The following is a 15,736-nucleotide window of genomic DNA, read 5'->3' on the forward strand; positions in this document are numbered from 1 at the left end:
CCTGTAGAGGTGTTAGCTCTGGTCCCAGCAAGCCCTGCAACTTCAGCGTTGGGCAGCCCAGGTCATACCTGCCACAGATTGGTCGCTTCTCCTCAAACTTGTCTAGCTCTCAAGGATATCTGCATCTTTTGACTAGCAGCCATAGCTAAAATAGCAGTCAAAGCTAAAATAGCGTAAGCTTGGCTTCTATGCCTATCAAACATCTCATTTTCAAAAATCCCTAGGGCAACAGTCACAATCTTCATCTCTGAGCTGGCATTAACTGTTGGTCTGGCTCCAAGCCCAGCTTCAGTGGCCTAAAGCTCTCTGATCTCAGGCAAGATGCCAAAGGAGTACCTGGCACAGCACTGTAGCTGAAGCTGATGATCAGCTGATCCCAAGATTACCGACCTAGAGAGCTAGAGGATGGGGTATTTGCTCTCCCCCGTGGTACAATAAACACTGTCTTCTAAGCCTAGCCTAAGATCCAGTGGTTGTTCTTGCAGAAAATATGGAGAAGAAAGTGAGGAGCTCCTGTTTGTGAAAGGCAGTATAGGCACACTGCCAGGTCTGACTGCTCTAATGACTACCTTGACCCTGAGGACAGTCACTGCCCAGCTCTGTCCCCTTCTCCTGCAACCAAACCTGATAYGGCAGGACACCCTCCTCAAGGAAGTGGTCAAGAGACTAGGAAAAAAAATATGCATCTCTTATAAAGGCAATATGCTGATTGGACAAGGCAYCTGAACATGCTCTCAGAGTCCTAAACAACTGCTTTTTCTCATCCCTCAAACATGTGAGGAAGAAAGATCACCAGGAAGAGCCTTTCCAACTGTTCAGTGTTGCTGTTTTGCCCTGGAGACACTCTCCACACACTGGCAGTGGTCTAGGGCCCTGCTCAGCCCAGAAATGAACTCAGGYTTGCTAAGCCCACAACCAGGGAATCATGCCTCATGTGCCGGCATATGCTGTCCACCTCGAGTGGACACCTGTGTTGAGCACAGGTGACTCTCTCTCTACAACTCAGTGCTCAGTTTTTTTCCCCTCCAAAGTCTCTCAGAAAGTCAYAAGCCATGTCCATGCAGACATGCTCGGTGTGGAGAACCACACAAGCACTTGAAAGTCGCATTCGAACTTCATCCCCGAAGTCTCCCCTACCGCTTTCTAAGTGCTTCCACCCAAAAGTTGCTACAGTCTGTAGAGGAACTCACCTCTGCATCATGATCACTGAAAGAAGTGCTGCCAGCACAGCTTCAGCAAGGGGATCCTCAGCGAATCCCACAGAGGCTCTCRGCAAGACAGCCCAGGGCCATCTCGCATCAGTGACCCCCTTGCTAGATGAGTGAGGGAGCAAGAAGAGTTGCCTGGACAAAGCACTAGCAGCCCCACTAAGCRAAATGATGTAACCCCTTTTTGGTGGTCAGGAACTAAGCAGAAGAGAAGACAGTAGTCTCCACAGTTCACGCATGTCTATGCAGAACACCACTCTGCAGAAAGACAGTTTACAAATCTTCAGTGGGCTAAGAAAAAAGTGACAATTACCTTCACTGCAGTGTAGTCCAGGGGCTTGTACTCTATCATATATTCRTCCAGAAAGACTTTGAAGGTATTGACCCAGACTTTAACTGGAGACTCACTCCAGTCTCTTTGTTCAAGCCTCATGGTCTTCTCCAAAATCTGCTCAAACAAGGCATACAGGTCCTTATACCGGATGCTTTTCCCATCATCCACCTTTAAACAAATAGAAGCAAAAAGAAAACAGATTTTTATAAATGCCAGATTGCCCTTTCTGCTCTGAACAACTGTTTTAGCAYGACTGGCCAAAGTCCAATCGCTTTGGAAAAGCACAAGTATGATTTAAAGGAGGAAAAAGGAATCATCTAATACAGAGCTGTTTCACGACCATTGTCAGGGAGCTTCTTTGTATATGGAGCAGTGGGACACAAATCTGGAGAGCTGCCACCAGCTACATTAAATGTCAGCTTGCGTAACATCATAGAGGGAACTTTTCATACAATCTTGGCACTAACATGGTCTGGCTCAGTGATCGYTGTGAAGATTCAGAAGTGGCAGAARARCACAGCTCAATATTTCTCAGAAGTCCCAACCCCCAAATCTAGCAAAAAGCTTTCCAGATGCTTTGGGTGACAAATAGGAGTTTACTAATTCACTGTCATCTCCCACTGGACTGGGAGCAAGCTGTAAGTAGGAGACTAGAAACCTCCACTCCAAGCATGCTGCTGAGGGCTGGCTAATGAGGAAGCGTTAGTCTGAATTTACAACGCTATGAAACTGAATACAGAGGAGGAGCACCTTTCATTTGGGCTAAGCAGACCAGGAATGAAGGGGCTGGCACCTTCATAGCACTACAAGAACTCAGCGCACCTCATTTCTTCTGAATGATGAAGGTCCCATTTGCTCTGCTGTCACTTACCGCTAATGCTGAGGAGTAAAAGCTGAAGATGTTTTGCCGGAATTCCTTCAGTGCTTTTTTGAACACGACATCCACCAAAGTGTCCTTCTTACTGTCCTCGTTATCCAGTTCGTTCATCTGGGAAACCAAAGCATTTTATACACTAATACGACTTGTGTTGAGACAGAGCACTGTAAAAGGTTGGTGTCATCTGTGAACTCAAGCAGAGTAGTCTCCACTGCATTGTTACAAGGCAGTTTCTACTGTGTGCAAACTTAGCACTTCGAAACTTGAGCGCTGCCCTGGAGTCTTCCTTTCCTAGCCTCCTGGGTCACTCGGTTGTGACTGGGCGCAGCTCAGAGCTATGCAAGTACTGAAGCTGCTGTGTCTGTGCAAAACGACTGTGTTACACGCACCCAGCGTGCCCACCTTTCCTCCTGCTCCCGCCCTGGTGCGCGATGCCATGCTACACACGCTTGGCAGTCTGACGACTGTAACCAAAGCTTTCCCCTATAGCTGGATTATTAAATTGCTACTGCTGCCCATAAAAAAAGAAAATAAAATACTGCTTTGCTCYCTCTGTCTGCTCTTTGTCATCTCTCACAATTTAGCTGGAGTGGTAATGACAGGCTTTACCTTTTTCAGGAGAAACTCGTCCATGCTTTTCAAGTCGCTAGCACTGGTTATGATCTGCAGCGAGTCGTTCTGCCACTGCACGGGCTCCAGAGCCACGTTGCTGATCTTGACGCTGCGCTTGCGCTTCACTTTGGGAGACGGCTCTTTGTTCTCCTTAAATTCTTTCCGGTAGAGTCCCGACAGCTCTGGACTCCGCGGGGGTGTCAGATGGTGAGGACCCAACTCTACAGCTGATAATTAAGAAGGTGAAGAGATAATGAAGTGGGGGTTAGTTATCTTTTTCTCTGGCTGCTCAGATACGCTGCAGCAACATTTGTTTGCCTCTAACTTCATTAAAGGYCTGCAGTGTGTTTTGTTTCTCAGCATCTCATGCATTACATGAGATCAAGCTGCAAGCAACAGAAATGTTTTTTTTTTTCCTCAACTGTCTAAGGTCTAGAAGAGACCTCTTCTCTAGAAGAGAAGTAGAGGCCTTTTTTCAGTAGCAATCAAAATCTGGTTCTTGATGAAGTCTCCATGAGTGAGGAATCAAGTTTAATCTCTCAGAGCTGTAATGACAGCAACATGTGGCAAAGCAACATGTGGGAGAAAGAGTTCAGTCACTAAAATAAGGAGGCAGGATTCAGAATAAACCTGTAGAGGAGAAAAGGGCTTTATTTATATATTTACAGTGAGATTAAATTTTATTTTCTCCATTGGTTTTTCTCTCTGTCAAAAGGGGAAACATCTGTCAATGGCCAGATGGCTACAGTGGGGATTAGTGACATGGGGATTGTGTCACTGCTGGAAAATGGAATGTGCTACTCAAAAGGCACAGAATCCACTTCTGAGCAGCACACAGCACCTCCTYGCAGGGAGGGAAAGAGTCTGGCCTGTATCCTAAGGAATAAAGCGGTAATTTCTATTCGTAAAACTATTTAAAAATCTGAAAGGAAATGKCATCATTTTTCATTACATTGCATGTACTTTTTTCTGATTTTTTCTTCTGACTTCATCAAGACCAGTTCTGGATCCTGCCCTCTAACCTCCTTACCATCCTTTCAGCTTGGTGTCATCTGTGAACTCAAGGAGAATAATCTCCACTCCATCAAGCAAAGCACTGAAAAATTCATTGAGCAACTCTGTGGCCAGACCAGAAAAGACCAACTAGTACCTTCTATCCATTTGTGCAAACTGCACTTTGAATATGGTTTTCTAACTTGCTTTCATACAGCAGTCTCTTCTAGACCATGCATTCATATACGACTGTCTAGTTTACAGATACCCTGACCSTACATATAACTATTTTCCTAAATTCTACACCTTTACCCAAGTCATTACATATTGGGCTAYGCTGTAAAAAGCAGGGTAAAGCCAGCTTTAAAGTAGCTACACCTCTCATCTCTGCTAAGATGGTGAACGTAACTTTTTTGCTCCTTCCGATGCCCTGCAAGCAGCGTGCAAACCTGCCCGGTGCTCAACCTAAACTTACCTTCCCCCAGCTGCAAGCCAGGAATCACCTCTCTGCTCGGTGCTTCTTGCTCTGCGTAAAGCTCGAGCAGCTCAGACTGGGTAGCAAGCTTCTCCCGTGGCATCTTCTTTTCTCCCTGCTTCCCCTTCACCCAGAATCTCATCTTGGCTCGTTGAGGCCTGGAAATAATCCATGGAAAGAGAAACTGCCTTAATTAGGAAAACGTCCTTCTACACAAAATCTCSATCTTCCAGCCCTTTAAAAACAAGAGTTAAATTCACACAACTGCTAGCAAGGAAACCAGGATACTCATCCTCATCAAATACAAGAAACTGCAAGTTTCACCTACAAGAGGTGGTTTGGGATGGGACRTATTCTCATTGCTTCAAAAATTTATTAAAATATGAACAGGACACCTTCTAATTGGGCACGTTCGCAGCCACGTATGAAACATGTCACTGAGAGCTCGTCTGCTGCTGGTTTAGAYAGAAAAGTGGGTTTTGGAAACACATGGAATTGGGGCCTGCAGCAGCTCCATCAACACAAAGGAGATCCAGAATGGCACAGGATGGACTCATCTCCCAGTTTCACGAGGTCCAGCCGTACCCCTTACCTCCCATCCGGAGCCAGGTTCTTCTGTGCAGCTGCTAGCTTCCCAATCTCGCCCTGAGACATGGTTTTATGAAGYTTAGTTTGGCCTTCACCAGACGCAAATCGCTGTACGGTCTGCAACAATTCCGAGAGTGAAACCATTTTATAAACGAGACAGTTCTTCGGCTGTCAGGTGACATTCTTAGATAAATTTGACATTTCATCTGTTATGTCTGAAAAGCACGTCCTGATTTCTGTCTGCCTACCAATGAAAAACCTAAGGTCCTGTGCAGCTTTTTCAATCAGAGAAGTACTTTACCAAACCTTACTGAACTTCCACCTCCAAGTCCAACCTTCTCACTCCTTTAGCAACAGAAGATCAAAGCTAGTGCACACCGAGCCACAGGTCCGCATCACCAAGCATGCAAAACTGCTCAGCCAGCCGGATCACTGCCACAGAGTGAGCAGCCCAACTCTCCGTTTAAGAGCAGTGATGTTACCCATGATAAATTAATCATCCGCGGCGTTTCTAGCAGCAAAGAAGCTCTCAATAACGTGGCACCCTCAACCATATCCATGCATCCTCGCAGAACCTGCCTCTCCTTAAGCCATTCTGTAGACTTTGCAGGAAAAAAAAGAAAAGAATAAAACTCCTAAGCGTTTCTGCTAAGGACTAGCTGAAACGATTCCTTTAGAAATAAGGTATGAAGCAGCTTCAGTACAAAGGATCTCCGCTTTCCATCACCATTTAAAATGCCCTGGGATGATTTTTAAGAGTGAGATGAATTCACAATCAATTAAATGTAATAGCATCCCATGGACGATGTTACATATGCCACTTTGAAAATGCATTTCTAAATTATTTCATTCTATTCGATGGTAGGTTTTGCACTATTACGTTGCATGCTATGGGAGATGATGCAAGAGACAGTGTTTTCTTCCCTCTCTGGAGCATTAGGAGAGGCCGGCTGCTTTCATAACATTATGCTTTAATGACTCATAGCCATTATCCGAAGAAAACGTCCCGARAGGCACTTAACATGGAGATGTTACCTTAGTCCTAATCTCCTCACGTACTTGCAAAGTCTCCACCACTGCATTAAGTGAACAATGGTATTTATCTTAGGAGATATTACTAAAATTGCTCTAGTTTGTTAGCTTGTAGGAAGAAAGCTATGGATTTTGTCTTTTTTTTTTTTTTTAATTCTGAAAAGGCCTGTTGGTATTTGGAAAAGGACTGTCACTGCGTCAGAGCAGAGGGGAGATCTTATTCCCCCCCACCGGAGCTGGAGGACAAGCTGAAGGTGGTGAGCTCAGCTGTCCTGTTCCTACTAGCCCCGATGGACTCGGTGACTTTGGTGGCATGATCGTCAAAAAAAGCTACGGGCATTTCCGTCAGTAGGGCAGCACAAAAATAAAAAAAAACGTTCTTGCCCTACGGGGGGAAAAAAAAACTAGAAAGTGTTGTTCCCAAACAAGATGAGCACTAAAAGGCAACACAGCATTTTCCAAAGAGTGCCATTCTTTCCTTTTCTATTTGACCCATTTATCTAAATGCCTCAACTGAATGGGCTCTGCTTTTAAACAARAAAAGTGCTTCAAACAAAATTCTACAAAATATGGGCTCTAAGGTAGTTGCATTTACCATTTAAATGCTCTCCTTCATTTTTTTTTTTTTCTTCACATTTTTCAGCCAAGTACTAACTTCCCTACCAGCCAGGAGATGGCAGCACATAAGGCAAAACTGCCGCCGCAGAAAAAAATCACGAAAGGATTTGTCGTCCCTGTAGTTCTTGCAATTAAGTGATGGTCACACATAAATTGCACGTGGACACAGGAGGGAAAAAAAATAAATCCAAAAAGCAAACCAAGGAAGAGGTTTGCATTCAGTCCACATGCACTACTTCCTTTTAAAATAAGTGACCCATTTACCTCCATGGATAACGTTTTGCTCTTAAGTARCTTCACCCTTTCAATCACTTTCAGTGCTCTGCTGGGTAATAATACCAAATTTCACAGGGGAATTTAATCTCTTTTTCCTCTTCGGAGCAGCTCACAGCGTACCGGCATGCACCGACTCCGGCAGGCTGATGGAGGGAGCTCCAAGAGCACCGTAAACGTCGCTCTACGGGACRCCCGCACTGTTTTGCACATCGCAGCTAGTCCACAAGCAGGTTGGGTTTTTAAACCAAAACGTGTACAAATCCTGCTCTTCAGCAAAGGCAGGCAGCTGTGAGCCAAGACCCAAAGCTGACGCAACCTGGGATAATGAAAAAGCTCACGATAACCGGACGACAGCTACCGCAAGCAGCAAAGTGCTTCAACGGAGCGGTGTCACGGGCCTTCATCAGCAAGCCGGCCCGTTTTCCTGCAGGTACCTTCCCACGCGAGACGTGGGAACGCAGTCCTCGATAGAAAGGAGGGGMAAAACTAGTTCTAACTAGTTTTGTTAAAACTGTTAACTAGTTCTGTTAAAAGGGCCCTTTTATAAGGCAAAACACAGCAGAGGGAATACTGATGTGCTCAAAGGGCTGTCCGAAACGGGTCCTCTCCTGCGCGTGCGAAGGAAAACGGGGAGAAGGAACTGGGCCGGCAGGAAGCAGCACGTAGCCTCGTCGTTAAGATGACTCCTTAAACCTATTTTTGCTGCCTGCAGGCGGCACCCCCGGGACAGTTCGCCTCTCTCTGCTGGTTGTAGGGAGGCCAAACGTGCTCTCAGGCCGCTCTCATCGAAGGATTCGGCCTCCGCCAACAGATCTTGCCTCCCTGCTCCTCCTAACGTTACTACTGCGCATCTCTGCTCTGCCGCTGTTTCGGATCTACTACAGCGTGACGTTYTCCCTCTGCTATCACTGCAGCCTCTCTAGGTTTTGAGACTAGGGAGTAAAGCCGCTCTGGCGGGGGCGAAAGCCTCCCGCACGCTGCCTCGAMTGGCTTCCTGGCTCTGGAAAGCGGCTCAGGGCAAGAACTCTCCGTTCGCCGCCGGCTCGCGACCCACGCTTGGGATCGGCCGGTGACAGCTTACGGATAGGCTCAGGCTAGCGCCCGCCAACTCGCRGCTTTGGTGCCGGGGCTGGAGCAGGACGCAGCACGGCCTCGGTACCYCCGTCCTCTTCTCCGAGCGCTCGCTGCAAGAGCCTCTGCTCCGGGCCACCGGCCACACAAACTCACTGGCTCGCTCGAGGCAGCCCCGGGCGAGGCGGGCAGGCTCGCGCCGCTACAGCTTCACCGGGCAAGGCGGCGCCTGGTCTTTCTTTCACGCGTCCGGCGGCCTTTGGAGCCGCACGCCAAAACCGGGCAGCCAGAGAGGCCTGTGGGGAAGCAGCAGCCGGCGGCGGCGGCGGGAGCAACGCGAAGCAGCTCGCGGCCGAGATGACGGCCGCCCCACGCGCCGGGGCCGGCCCTCATGGGGACGCGGCGAGACCCGCCGAAGCCGCCCAGTGCCGCCCGCGCACACACGGCTGCGAGGCCCCGGCCCAGCGGGCGCGATGCGCGGCGGCGGCCAGCCATCGAAGCCAGCGAGCAGAGCCGCGGCCCGGCTGTTTTCCCCCCGTTCGCTGAGGGAAAGAAAAAAAAAGAAAAGATTTTTACGGCCAAAGATCTGCTGCTTTTTAAGGGGGTAAAAGCCTCTGGGAAGACAGCACAGCGCCCCGCTCGCAGCACGGCCTGCGAGGCTGCGGCAGGAGGGCCCGGGGAAAAAGGCTGCTGCCGAGCCGAGCCAAGGGCTTTACTTCCCCCATTTCCCCCCCCCCCAAAACCCACTGTTTCATATCACCACTGTGTTTTATTGCCCAATTTATCTGTTTTTGCATCCTCTCAGATACTGCCTACCAGCGTCACTCCGAATAACTGAGGCCTGAATAACCATGAGAGAGCGCAGCTGAGGATATCGAATCAAAACTAACAGGGGGGAGGTGTGAAATTTATCTCATTTTCTTTGCTCTCTTGGGGTCAATAACGTTTGCTTCGATCTCTTCTATTTGCACAGCTAATCGTGTTCRAAGATGCTAGCGGGACTTTGCTGTGGAGGTGAACGTGGTTAAAAACAACGGGCCGCTGCGCGATACACACCGCAGCGCCCCAGGAAACCTTCGCCAACTGCAGAAGCTGCTCTCGAATCGATGCCGAGAGCATCCCCCGGGCTCAGAGAAACGCAACCGACTTCTCCCTCCGTTCGGTGTTTGCTTCTGCTGCGTTTGCCGTGTTTACCCGTCTACAGCATCCTTGCAAGGGGGAGAAGCAGCAGCAGCAGCGGAGAGATCAGTGCAGCTAAGGTTAGCAAAGAAACGCTCCCRCCGAGCCGCTTGCTCCCTTATTATTTTCTTTTTTTCCACCCCCGACACATTGGAAAATTACCATTTCGGAGTCACTGTAACAGGCCTGCCCAAGCCTGGCTGCAGGCCCTTTCTCAGGAGGAGGAGGTTGGTCAGAGGAGAGAAGGAACTCAAAATTGTCATCGTAATCATCTTCCTCCGTATCCCCCTCCCCATCAGCAAAAGTACCTCTAGTCAAGAAATCGGAGCGCGTCCGCGCCATGCGGGCTTTCTTTTTATGGGTCGGTCTGGCAACCTGCTTGACCAAATGATAAAACAGATAACAAAAACAAAAAAAAATGTTTTAAAAATAAAAAGAGATTCTATGGGTGTTTGGCATCACAGAGTAGGTCAAATAGGGCCTTAAGACATCTCTGAGTAACATTGCATCCCACAGAGAACATCATTACATGTAGCATGGAAAAGACCGGGAAAAACAAAAGCTGAGACAGCACTAAGAAAATGGACAGTAATGGATGTTACGAGGACATATGGTAAACCAAACGAGACAAGACTGYGGTCTACAGTGTTTGCCATCAGGATCGCAAGATCCTTTATTTTTTACTACTGTTTTTTTTAATTAATTTATTTTTTAAACCAAGAGCAACTCTGCACTGCTGTGAATTAATGCAACATGGGCTTTTTTTCCAGTGAAGGTGAGTGTTGCCATACCCTTGATATCCCCCTTCCCCAAATCCCCTGTGTTTAGCAGCACYTGTGCTTCACAGTTCTCGTCTCTGAAGCACTGCAGGGCAAACTGGCAGAAAATGGCTTGGTGGGGGGGGGGTTCTTTTTTTTCCTCCCCCACCCGTGTTCAATTAAAAGAGAAAATGAGAAAGCTGCATCTTACCTCTCCTCTGCCAGACCCAGGAATCTTAAATGGCTTCCTAGCTAGTTCACCTTTGGGAAGGCACTGTGGACTTGCTTCCCTGCTGAAACACAGCAAAACAGAGGCGTTCAAGTTCCTCGGAAACGCTTTTCCACAGCGTGCGATGATGGAGCACCCGCGGTCAAGAACAAATTGCAATGGGGCGTCACGAGTTTGATTTACAGCTGCCTAGGAATCCGCGGGGTTTGACTTAATGCCGTGGGCCCTGGAGATCTGCATTTCTGCCAGGCAAGTTGCACCCTTCTCTTTGCAGTGCCTACGCGCGGTTATCTTTTAAGTTCTGTATTTGGAAACGTGATCGTCTTCTTGTAGCATGAAAAGTTTTGAGTTACAAATGGAGTAAAAGATAGTAGTTTTTACTATAGTTTTCATTTTCTTGTTTCTTGTTTTGCGCACTAACCAATAGAACGAAGTGGGACAAAAAAAAAAAGGAGACTATTTTCATATAACCATCTACAAACCGATTTTCCAGAGCCTCCTGCACGTTTTTACATGAACCCTTTGGGAAGGAGAGTCTCACCTCTTTGCCTCTAACAGAGCATCAAAGGAGTACTCATTACTGATCCTGTTTAGCTTCCCCTTTGCTCAGTTCACTGTTGACCAGTCTTGCTGCAGCATCCAAACCCTGTGCTCCCGAAGGAGCCCGTCATTTAAGCAACGCACCGGTGCAAATGCAGTGGACTGGAATGACTGCTAAGACCATGACGTGTAACTCTACACGCAAGTGATGCACTGCCAGAGGCATGCTCTTATCCCAACCCCTCCTCAAGATAATTGTTGTTTTTCTCCCCAGCAGCGGTAACATCATTTGAGTGTTCATTCTGACTATTCCCGTTCTAACATTAAGAATRGGGATTTTTAGTTTTTTTTCTTTCCCTCCCATCCCCCCGTTCTCTAGTGATAGCTATTCTGACCACCCAAAAATCCTAATAATTTTTTCTTCATCTTTTACCTTGAGAAAGAAATTTAGAATATAGTTTTCATTTATCCTAAATGAACAGTGATACGATCATCTCCGTTTGCTACCAACACCCTTCACCTGCTAATACCTATGATTATCTCTCCTGGTTTACATACACCCATCACATAAGAGAATTAGAAAGAATATTTCCAGCTCCCAAATATTTTCTTCTTCCTCTGATCTGTGCCCATTCATTGTCTGAAGGTCAATAGACCTGACGTTGGTCTTTGTTTCAAGARGTATTTTGTACAGCCCCCCCAAAATAACACTGATGGGTTTAAGTGAGCAAGGCTATAAAGAAAGCACACCATCTTTTTACTCACTGGAGGCCAAAGGGACTATCTTTTGGCGTGAAGAACATAGCGCTTGCCCTTGTCTCGTCGGTGGCCTGGTTTGGCATTCGGGGCTGCCTCAGGCGCTCCGTCCGAGAAAGGTGGCTGCCCGGGAAATCCCTAGAGTCCAGAGCCAGTTTGGAGTTGGGCCGCTCTGTCCGGGTCGGTTCAGGCACCATTCCGGATTGACCTTCTCTTCGCTCCATGAACATGCTGACAGGTCTGTCCTTCGGGGCGCTATGGGYGGGAGAGTTTCCTCTGTTCCCAACGGTGAGACCTTTAATATCTACTGACAAGGCTGGAGTTATACCTGGAGTGATGCCGTGCTCCCCTCTGCTCTGGGGATGCAGGATGAGGACAGACTGAGGTCGGCTGTCTGCTCTTTTTGATGGTTTGAGAGAAGGGTCCTTGATTCTGCTTGGCTCAGCCCTCTGCAAAGCCTCCACCCTCCCTTGTTTCTCAAGCTGCTCAAAGGCTTTGCGCTGTCTCTCTAGAATTTCCTTCTGCTGGCGAATCTGCTCCATCATCTCTCTCTCATTTTGCAGCTGAAGCTGCTTCTGCCGTTCTTCCTTCTCCACATTGAGTTTTTCCAATCTCTTGATGACCGAGTCTGGAGAATGGGTCTGTGTTCCAATAGCTGTCCTATGATCTTCTCTCTTGGAAGGAGTCTTTTCCGCTACCTCCCCTCCCAAGATTTTGCCCTGGTCTTGCTTGTCGGACTCAGAGTCCTTCTTGACCTCAGGGAACGTAACTGTTTTCTCTTCTCTTTCAACTGGTTTGTTCCTCAGGTTATTCTCCAGCAACGACTGCTTTACTTTTAAGTTGTCCTGGGGTGGAATGTAAAAGGTCGGTAGATTACTAGAAAGGAAGGTTTCTCTTGGATGCATCTTGTATATCACATTCTGGGGATCACAGACCTCACGTTCCTTAGTAGCGCGGTTATCTGGTATCTCAGAGTCTGAAGGCCTCCTTTTGCAACTGGATAAATTGCTGTTCACATCTGCTGTGCAGAAAGGCTTGCCCTGCAGATGAGSCAGGGGAGTGCTAGGTAAAGAGTCCTGGGTGTCCATGGAAAAYGACTGCACGTCCTGCTCATCTAAAACTAAGGAAACAAGTTTACTTGGGGTATCTTCACAGCTTAACATCTCTAAGCTCCCTTGAGAGCTTTCACTCTCTGGGGTTCCCTGAGGGGAATGAAGTGCCTCAGATACAAGCTCTGTGGACCACCGACGCTCTTCTGAAGGTGACAGCCCTCCAGTAGACCGGACCTTAAGCAATTCCAAGCTGAATTTTGCCTGTTCCAATTCACGCATTCTCCGGCTTTCTCTTTTTGCACGAACCACTTTTTTCTGGTTGAGATCCTCCAATGACTTGGGTCTCTCTCTCACAACTACTTCCTCTTCAGTGTCCATGCCACTTTGGCTGCTGGCTCTCTCGTGTCTTTTGTGTAACAAATTTCCAGTACTCTCCAATGAGTCTGTGTGATTAAGCCGATTATTCTCTATCAGAGATTTATGTTCCTCTATAGCTCTCACTCTCTCTTCAAACGAGCCATCCTCCCACTTAGATGGGTCTGAGCCCTTAATTTCCAAAGCATCATTTGCCTCCAGTCCATCCTCTTCTCTAATTGACAGGCCGTTCTCCAGCTGTCTCTCTTTTAATCTCTGCTCTTTCAAAGCTCTGAACCTGCAAGGAAAAAAAAGACAATTCACTGTACCCTTGTGCCCTATCACACTGCTCCAAGGCACTGCACCAGTGGCATCTCATCACCATAGGTCTCACCATCTCATCACCACAGGCCTCTCAGTCAACCCTCCTTGTTGGAGCTCAAGTGCAAGATGACGTGCGCGCACATTACATATCCAAAGTGAATTTTCAATCTTCTCCTCTTCTGCCATCTCTCCTAATCAAGAATTGCACCAGCACCCCCAAAAGCGTCTCTTGTGCCGATGACAGTGGCTCCAGACGTCATCCCCAGTTTAGCTAGTTTGTAAGCTGATACAGCCAGAAAAGCGTAACACGTCATGCCTTGGCTTTCCAAATCTGATCTTCTTCATCACACTGCCTGCACTAACTTGGGTACAGCCAGTAGATACCCCCACAGCTTACTTTTCCTGACTCCCAATTCTTTTGCCCTAAGTCCATCACTCAACACCTTGTAGGCAGTGCTTCCCTGGAATGCACGAGGACCTGCCCTGCAGTAAGCAAGCCAAGACTGCACAGGGCATGCTTGTAAATGCTATTCTCTCAGCAGCAGCTGGCTTAGGCAACTCTTGTCGCTGCTTCTGTCCTCGCACCACTTGCTGTCTGACTGTCTGGGAGACAGTGCAGCGATCAGATCGGCGAGCCAATCTGAGTTAAAAATAAGCTACTTAAACCGGCGCTGCTGCCAAGAAAGAAACCATGCAAGTATTTATGTCCTCAACTCTCCACTGCCTACGTGCTCTAACCTGAAAATAGGCTCCGCTTATTCTAAGAGTAGGATGTGCAGCTAACTAAACTCCTCTGTTAGAGAGTATGGCCCAGTGAAGGATCAGGGCAGGTCACGACAGCCTCAGGGATACTAAGAAGGGACACCATGATCTGTAAGTCACAGTAGCCTGAGCGCTGCCAGAATTCATGCCAACCACCCCTCCCTCCCGAGCAAGCATCATCAGAAAGCATTTTCTTTTTTAATTCACAGAATTAAAAAAATTCTCACAATACCTTAAATAAGTCCCAACACCTTCAACAAGTCACGTTACCTTTGTCGYGCTAAATATCCTCTGCAGGCTGCTTGCAGACAGATGACACTGTTTCTGCTGACTCGGTAAAAGCGCCTTGCGCAGTGTCCTCGCCAGGCTGCCTGGATGCTAGTGGCTGCCTCGTGGCGCCGCTTCGCGTACTCCCGCCAGCAGTTCTGGATGAGATGGGCCGCAAACTGCATCTGCAGAAACCTTCGTCTCTCTACAAAGCCCCGCCAGTGGGTCTGGAGAACGACCGCTGCTTTGCTGAGAACGAGAGCGTCTGGGGCTGGTTCGCCTTGCTTTCGACTCCGATAGCTACGCCAGCATCGCTGCAAATACAACAGGCAGCTCCTCGTAGYGTGAACAGCGACAGAATCAGAGAGCATCTGCCTTCGCACAGCCCTTCTGACTTTGCCTCTCCCAAGCCCATGTAGTCATTTATTACTGCACTAGAATTTGAACTCCGGTTGTAAGCTCCTTGGCGAGGGAACTCAAATTATCAATCAGGTATTCCAACTACACACACAGCTGTAAGCTCTGGGAGTTACGGCTTGTAATTAGCAAGCTCATCACCACCTACCTGTATGATCACTGCTGCTTGCCGTAAGCTCAGGAAGTGCCGTCTGTAGAGCATGCTGCGGAACCAGCGCTGTAGCAGGGTGATCCTTCGGAGCACCTCTTGATGAAGCAAGTCCTGCAAAAGCTGACGCTCCCGCTCTTTCACAAAAACCTGACCGAAAAGAAAGATAAGCATGGAAAATCAACATTGTTTTTCTGTGACCACAAGACAAAACGATTAAACTCAACCGGCTGCTGCAAACTGAACGCCCAGAAGGAAGTTTATTGGCTGACTTTAGCCTACCTGTGACAGGCTTCTGAAACTTCACCTATAGCCAGAGGCTGTCAATGTTGAATGTGAGTCATAAATCACAGCAGCCTCTACCTTCCCTTCTGGGAAGGCAAGATGATAGCTGTCATAACAACAAGCTACGTCTGTATGCAGATGAATTTTGAAGGCCAGCTTGCTAAAACCAGAATGCTGCGACTTGGTCAAAACAAAACTCTTCCTTACTATTCTGTGTTAGCAACATTCAACCTTCATTTGAGTCATTTGCTGCTGGCAAACAGAAGAAAACCAGTTTTGTTAATTAAACTCACAGATGAGGATGTTGATGTATTGGTACAAAAGCGCGGGCAAGTGATCTACCTGCATCTTAAATGCCCACTCAAGCTGAGGATAAATATTTACCATTGTTCTCCCAACTTGATAATTGTCCGGATTGAGCTTTATTTTCCTGAAGAAATCATGAATATTGTGCTTGGATGGGCTGATTCCTTGTGGCAGAAGGACATGGAAATGGTTGACAAAATCCTGAGGGAAAAAAAGAAACAAACCATCAAAATTTGGTTAAATTGGCACTGGTGTGTCACTTTTTGTAAAAAAAA

The 15,736-nt window shown here is 47.6% G+C and overlaps 1 protein-coding gene across 6 annotated transcripts in view; it reads right to left on the bottom strand.

Moving 5' to 3' along the window:
- The window catches only part of MYO9A (myosin IXA), a 181,654-nt gene that overhangs the window by 14,483 nt on the left and 151,435 nt on the right, over positions 1-15,736 (bottom strand). For 3 of the 6 annotated variants that reach the window (XM_085300723.1, XM_085300720.1, XM_085300725.1), the window contains 11 exons: positions 15,540-15,662; positions 14,871-15,020; positions 14,309-14,619; positions 11,556-13,250; positions 10,233-10,314; positions 9,426-9,641; positions 5,092-5,204; positions 4,500-4,657; positions 3,029-3,258; positions 2,414-2,530; positions 1,522-1,710 (listed from right to left, as the gene is read on the bottom strand). In XM_085300723.1, coding sequence (XP_085156849.1) covers positions 1,522-1,710; positions 2,414-2,530; positions 3,029-3,258; positions 4,500-4,657; positions 5,092-5,204; positions 9,426-9,641; positions 10,233-10,314; positions 11,556-13,250; positions 14,309-14,619; positions 14,871-15,020; positions 15,540-15,662 — 3,384 coding nt within the window. The remainder of the gene's footprint in view (positions 1-1,521; positions 1,711-2,413; positions 2,531-3,028; positions 3,259-4,499; positions 4,658-5,091; positions 5,205-9,425; positions 9,642-10,232; positions 10,315-11,555; positions 13,251-14,308; positions 14,620-14,870; positions 15,021-15,539; positions 15,663-15,736) is intronic. The other 3 variants (XM_085300722.1, XM_085300721.1, XM_085300724.1) reach the window with 3 other exon arrangements.

The sequence above is a fragment of the Rhea americana genome, unplaced genomic scaffold, assembly GCF_003343005.1.
Source record: "Rhea americana isolate MKP2758 unplaced genomic scaffold, rheAme1 scaffold_168, whole genome shotgun sequence".
NCBI lineage: Eukaryota > Metazoa > Chordata > Aves > Rheiformes > Rheidae > Rhea > Rhea americana.